Consider the following 7,046-nt stretch of genomic DNA (forward strand, 5'->3'; position numbering starts at 1 on the left):
TTGCGTTATCTGAAAGGGAAGCGAATCCATATTTCTAACGGCGTGCTTAAGTATTTCTGATAAACGATATCACGGATCCCGCGTTTTATTTTTTCTTTCATCTCTAACTTAATTTCCAGTTTTCTTCATACTGTGTTTATTATTTCGGTACACCACAGCCATGCTGCTGCGTTCTGGAGTCTGATTGGTCGGTTATCGTTTCTATAGTAACGGCTCATCCGCAAGGACTCGTACAGCGGACGCGCCACATAAACGGGCTTTTTACACATCGCGATGGTGAACGATGCAAGTTTCCTCCGTGAAACATTAAACGTAACTACAAATGGATAAACAGTCTCAACTCGTTCTTTAATAAATAAAAGTTGGGGAACAGTAAGAGGAACGCTACAGAGTGTGAGTGTGTGTGTGAGAGTGTGGTTAGTGGTAGAGAGAAGTGAGAGTCTAACCCCAGATGGGAGATGGTTATGGTTGGAGACACTCGACAGCGATTTGCTTCTGCTTCCGTGATCATTTGATTCTGCGTTGTGATTGGACTCTGAAGTTGGATCAGTCGGACGATGATGGGACTCTGACGGCGTCCGGAAGCTCAGCGTCCGTGTCGTTGGTCTCTGTTGACCTGGAGCTCGGAGGCACACCTCTGTGAGGCATTGACTGTGTGTGTGTGTGTGTGTGTGTGTGTGTGTGTGTGTGTGTGTGTGTGTGTGCTTGAATGCGTTGCAGCATTGTTGGTGTGTGATTCAGACACGGATCAACAAGGCATCTGGATGGGAGTCTCATGCCGACGGTCACTCCTACTCACCTTAATCAGAACACTGGAGAGAGAGATAGGGAGATAGAGAGAGATGGGGGAGAGAGAGAGTGAGAGAGAGAGAGAGAGAGAAAGAGAGAAAGAGATGGTATGATGGCCTGGCTGCTTTGACGTGAGAAACTCAACAGTGGGTTATATTTATTTTTATATTATATTATATATATTTTTCAGAGCAGGAAGTGAAAGCAGTCGGCTGTAGCTGTAGGTGTCGGTGTGGGTGTAGGTGTCGCTGTAGGTGTAGCTGTAGGTGTCGCTGTAGGTGTAGCTATAGCTGTAGGTATAGGTGTAACTGTAGCTGTAGGTATAGGTGTAGCTGTAGGTGTCGCTGTAGGTGTAGGTGTAGATGTAGGTGTAGCCGTAACTGTAGATGTAGCTGTAGGTGTAACTGTAGGTATAGGTGTAACTGTAGCTGTAGGTATAGGTGTAGCTGTAGGTGTCGCTGTAGGTGTAGGTGTAGATGTAGGTGTAGCCGTAACTGTAGATGTAGCTGTAGGTGTAACTGTAGGTATAGGTGTAACTGTAGGTATAGGTGTAGATGTAGCTGTAGGTGTAACTGTAGGTATAGGTGTAACTGTAGGTATAGGTGTAGATGTAGCTGTAGGTGTAACTGTAGGTATAGGTGTAACTGTAGGTATAGGTGTAGATGTAGCTGTAGGTGTAACTGTAGGTATAGGTGTAACTGTAGGTATAGGTGTAGATGTAGCTGTAGGTGTAACTGTAGGTATAGGTGTAACTGTAGGTATAGGTGTAGATGTAGCTGTAGGTGTAACTGTAGGTATAGGTGTAGATGTAGATGTAGGTGTAACTGTAGGTGTAGCTGTAGGGCCGCTGGGAAAGTTGCAGATGGTCCGTGTTGAATTAGTCGTCGTGTTTCAGGTTGTAGTCGAGTTTGATGTATGGTATTTTCCGGTCAGTGTCGTGTACGTACAGCTCACTCTTGTTTAAACGACAGCGACGATGGCGTAGAATTTCTCCTCAGGAAATTTTCCCATCGTGATTTTGCGATTCATTTAGGGGCTGAGCGTGATGATGAGTGATGATGTGATTACCGGCTCGCTTTGGAGAGGAGAGCTGAACGTACGGGTTAAAGATGGCTGTTAGCGCCTGATGTCCTGCTAGTACACATCTCCACCGCTTTTACTCTAACGGTAAAGGAGGAGGACTCATCAGCTGCGGGAAATAATAAATATATATATATATTTATTCACCCAAAACGAGTCAATATGGAAATTCCCCAAATTATTGTACACCAAGATGTCTTGGTTTCAGAGACGAAACAAAAACCCCCCCAAAAATGTGTAGGATCCTCCGAGTTTCTACTGAGCAAGTCGTTAAGGAAGATACTTAGCGCTCGCGTGTGCGTCTGAGAGTTTAACGCCCTCCTCCGAGCGTGACGAGACGTCCACTGTCCAACAATCTAGAGTCCTCACACGGCGTTTTCCTACAGTAAATAGAACAAATAGTCGTTAGTTGTTGTTGTTTGTACTTGTGAGGAAAGTGAGCATCGTATAACCGCGTTAATGAACTCGAACGGGTTTCCCGGTGCTCTCTGTGGAGCGGGCTGCGTTCTCCTCCCTCCTCACCACAAGACCAGCACTGAGGGTGTAGATCATTGCTCTCTATCAGCTCCCCCGCTGGTCTGTTTACTATTACTGAAGTAGGAATTGCCCTCTCGCCCGACCCCGAGCTCCCCCGCCCCCCCCCCCCCCCCCCACTTATTTCCTTCTCAGTAAATACATTAGGTGTAATAGCATGCAGATCTTGAGCTTTCTAACCCTGAACCTTTCACCCCTGGAGTCCGAGTTCTACGAGACCAGGTACTCGTATGCTTTTCCAAACCGCTCCGTCTCGGTAGCGTCGTCACGGCGACGCCGATATCGCCACCAGAAGGACGAGTCCCTCTTGTATTTGGGTTAGTGGACGATGAGGAAGGAGAGCTTCCGTATAACCCGTCCATATTTTAGCTCCGCCCGCTCCGGAGTCCGGGATATCCATTCCACGGGCGTATCAATTCCAGAACACGGCTCGAAAGAAAGACGTTCTCGCCGAGAGCATGTACGGGTTAAAGGAGAAGAATTAAAGAAAGACATGACATGAGGCAGAGTGGAAGGAGATAGATTTAGGAGTCTATCAGACGGATTTAGATAACAGAGGCCTTCCCGGCTCTAGACTGGCCCACTTTCCTCTTAGACACACTTCCTCAGGGCTTTCGACGAGCCCCGTTTAGGTGTAACGGTTGGTTAAAACATCTCCGCACTCTTTTCTAATAATTGGATTTAATGGCCAGGAGGCCGTCATGGCTGAAGAACAGTGTCTGGGTTCTTCTCTGGCCCCCGACCTCATAACGACAGTGCAGGACTTTCCATTCCGATGCATCGGAGCAGCGATCTCACGATGCGTATCTCCACCTGCAGCACATTACGCTCGCCTCCATAGCGTGGGTGAAATATTGCGCTCATAAAATGGTCGTTCAGATTGATCCTCTCTCTCTAATGGCGGTGATACACCCCCCCCCCCTCCTCTTTTTCACCCCCGCACTGTAAATTAACATATTATCGGGTCGGCTGTCATGGCCGTCCTGCTGGGGGATGCCTCTCCATTACATCGCTCGCTTTAAACGAGACTTTAATGGCCTAACGCATTATGGAAGATCAGAGTCCCAACGGTCGGTCGGCCATTTTACCCGACGAGTCTAGTCCACGGAAGCCGGTGTACTCAATCTCTGGCCGCGAAAGCCATGGGTCGTTTACGTCAGGGACACGATGATGGATCATACCTCGTCTCCGTAGAGAGTATTGCGCTGGGCATGTGGAGATGTTTGGTGAAGATTGGGCAGGTGTTATCAGACAACAATCGTTCATTTTCATTCACGTTTAGTAAGCACTTGATATCCATCTCGGTCAGGAGGAATCCGGAGTTCATCCCGGGAACGCTGGCTGCACTACCAGATTAGACTCGCCAGTCCGTGTGAGCGTCACTGGAAGGAGCACCGTCAGTGATGTGATGTAAATGTCTAGTCTTAAAGTTTTGTGTTAGATGAGTTCTGTTCATGTTCTTTTTTGCGGAAGGTTTATGATGATGATCATAAAGGCTTTGTGATGCCACTCGAGCGCTCGAGCGTTCAAGGTAAAGCTTTGACTGTGTAGTTCTTTTCTCATTGTTTTTTTTTTTTTTTCCTTTCACAGAAACGGAATACTTGGTGCCAGAATGGCGTCCGTGCCCCCCTGACACCCCCAGCGTCGATCAGTCGCTCACGGAATCCGGACGGTCAAGGACTCAAGCTGCTCTCAGTAGGATTGGCTCTGCTGGCTATTGTAGTGGTTTTCATCTTTGAGAAACTTCAATGACATTGAAACAGAGCCCAGCCCTGTGTGTGTGTGTGTGTGTGTGTGTGTGTGTGTGTGTGTGTGAACAACAGGATCCTCCAAATGTCGCACATCTGCGAAGCGTCTGTGAGTTAAGGTCAAACCGAGGCAATGTTCTTCATGAGCTTTTGAGTTCACCGAAATAGCTGAGGACACGGCGGGCGAAAGATTCGACTATTTATTGTGAAGTTCGCCTCCGACGCAGAAAGGATTCTGTACTTCGACTCTGTAGTCAATCAGTCGGACCTTTCTAATCTGTTGAAGGCTCACGTTTTAGAAATCAAGCTACAAGGACATCCTGAAAACACCACTGACTTCTGTTTGTTTTATTTTGCTTTTAAAACGATGTATATGGTTGTTTTTGTTCATTTTTTTGCCCACAGGCACACAGCAGTGTCTTTTTCTGTTCAACTTCTCTGTCCTTATTAAACAAAGCTCCACACTCTGGTATGTCTTCTGGACTTTTCATTTCAGGGAAGTGAGCTCGGTAACGCGAGTGTGCGATGTGCTAATCAAAGTAAATACCATTGTCATGCAAATATCTTTCCCTGGAACCGTCATCGCAACGTTTGTCGCGACAGGAAACCGTGGAATTTATCCAGTGTCCTTTATTAGCGCGCCCCGTCTCGCGGAGTTCTTACCGGATTAGCGCTAGTTCCAAACGTGACGTGGAACGTCTCAACTCTCCTAAGACCACCACGTCAGGAGGAACTCACCTTAGCACTGCCCGCAAACGTGTTCGGATCCGGTCACGCCACTGGGAGAACCGCGTAGAACCCGGAGACGGCCGAGTTACGAAAGCTCTCCCGTCAGAGTCTGTTATCGAGAGCGCCGATCTCTCTTTCCTCCTTTTATATGTTCATAACGCGCGTTCCCCAGACTTCCTGGATCTGTGACCCTCCGGAAAAGCATGGATTTAACGTTGCGGATTCACGTTCCAGAACATTAGCACAAAATAATGGGAATGTAAACTTGGTAATGCATTGGGTTTAAAGGAAGAGTAAATTATTAGCGTGATGTAGATTTATTCGGCGGAGTTCAGCTGTTGGATAGCGGCGTTGGAAGTAAATAATTAGCCATGCGGTGCACCACGGTGACGGTCCATTTTTTTGGGGGCTCGTTTCAGGTCTTTGGGACGTCGTTAGTGTGGAACGTTCGCTAAAGCACAGTGAACGCACGTGCTGAACGGAAGCACGTCTCACAACGAGCTTCCAGACCCTATGCTAGGTTTCTATATGGTGTCAGCTCTCAGGTGGAGTAAATTACGCGTAAGTCAGGGGTTTTTTTTGGTTTTCCGAGGCTGTGTTGTCGTTAACGTCGACGAAACGTAAGCTCACGAGGTGCTGCGACGCTTTGGGATTCAGTCCCCGGCCTCTCTCTGTCATGTGTTTTACACCTCCACGCATCTCTGGAGGATCCCAGACCTTCCTGCTGCTGTCGAGCATCGCTGATCCGTCTCGGCTGGAACTTGTGATCTCCGTCCGCAGGGATGGCGTGAAGTGGCGCGAGGGAACACGTCCCGGGAAAGGCGTACGACGAGGATGGTATAGGATTTCCTTGGAAGAAAGAGACGAAGTGCTTGAGGAGATGACGCACCTCTCTGACTGACAGCTGCTCGTCAGTCTTTGACGGCTCATGTCCGTATTTAACGACCGCTTAGAACCTTCACCGTCGTTCGCTTTCTGAACGACAGCGTGTCGCATCCGAGACCTCCAGGCATGTTGTGAATTAATTTTAAACAAACAATTTCCCCTCGCTGCCAGTCGGTGCAGCAGATTCCGCATCTTTCCAGGGGTCCACTTCCCTCCCTTCCCCCTGCTGCGTGGATGAGATTGCTGTTTAATTGGCAGCTTCGTGAAAAATGCAGCTCGGGCGGGGACCGCGCGGGGACCGCGCGGGGACAGATTGACGGGTCAATGTCGGCGTGCAAGTGAATATAAAAACGCTATTTGTTCTCGGCAAACACGGCAAAAGGGGAATTGTTCTGGACCGGGAGGGGCGGCTCAAGCGTTTATTGATGCCGAAGAAGATTCGCATACATTATGCATAAAGTGGGAGAGAGGAAGGAAAAAAAAAAAAAGCCCACAAAAACCGAGGCTGTGATCTGGAGATGACCTGAAGCTCCGCCGCTGCCAACACGCCGGCTTATTGGAGGTGCTGAAAGTTCAATCCTGCAAATAGACTTGTGTGGAGAGCTTCTGTCAATTTTCCCTCAGGGATATGAGGCCCGTAAACAAAGCTCGCTTCTCAGGTCCGGTTTACGCGTGCACGTCAGTGTCGTGTCTCGTCGGCCCGGATTTTTCTTTACACTGAATGAAGGGTTTGGGTCGCGCGTCAAGACGGCGCTGATGATCGGTCTCGGATGAGCTCGGAATAAATCGGGTCAGGAAGATTCCTCGCCTTCATCTGCATCTGTGAATAATAATAATAATAATAATAATAATAACGTTTCGTCCGTGAAACGCCTTTTTCCAACCCAAGGCCGATTTCCACTGCTCAAGCGCTGCACTCTGTCCACGGCGAGGAGGCGAACACGTATCGTAACCTTCCGATCGAGGCCAGGGCGAGAAACCCCGTGCTGAAGCCCGGGTCCGGCGCTCCGACGGCCTACTCGCAACTGGGAACGAATAAGAATACGTCGATAACGTTGGACTTTTGATGTCCGTGAAGCAGAAGCGGCGACGAATCGAGCATCGCTGGACCCGAAACTTTATCGTCCAGGCTTTCCTTTACGGGAAATAAAGATCTGTGTGTGTATGTGTGTGTGTGTGTGTGTGTGAGATCAGGGATGAGTTTGTGTTTGTTTTTTGTTGTTAGAAATCAGGTCGGAAACGTTCTTGGCTTTCATCTGAAAGCGCTCTCGCTGTGGGCGC

The 7,046-nt window shown here is 48.6% G+C and overlaps 1 protein-coding gene across 1 annotated transcript in view; it reads left to right on the forward strand.

The window, feature by feature from the left end:
* The window catches only part of cdkal1 (CDK5 regulatory subunit associated protein 1-like 1), a 207,273-nt gene extending 202,655 nt beyond the window's left edge, over positions 1-4,618 (forward strand). The window contains exon 15 of the mRNA XM_053647308.1: positions 3,994-4,618. Coding sequence (XP_053503283.1) covers positions 3,994-4,155 — 162 coding nt within the window. The 3' untranslated portion in view covers positions 4,156-4,618. The remainder of the gene's footprint in view (positions 1-3,993) is intronic.
* The last annotated feature ends 2,428 nt before the right edge of the window (positions 4,619-7,046 follow it).

The sequence above is a fragment of the Ictalurus furcatus genome, chromosome 1 (genome assembly GCF_023375685.1).
Source record: "Ictalurus furcatus strain D&B chromosome 1, Billie_1.0, whole genome shotgun sequence".
NCBI classification, from domain to species: domain Eukaryota; kingdom Metazoa; phylum Chordata; class Actinopteri; order Siluriformes; family Ictaluridae; genus Ictalurus; species Ictalurus furcatus.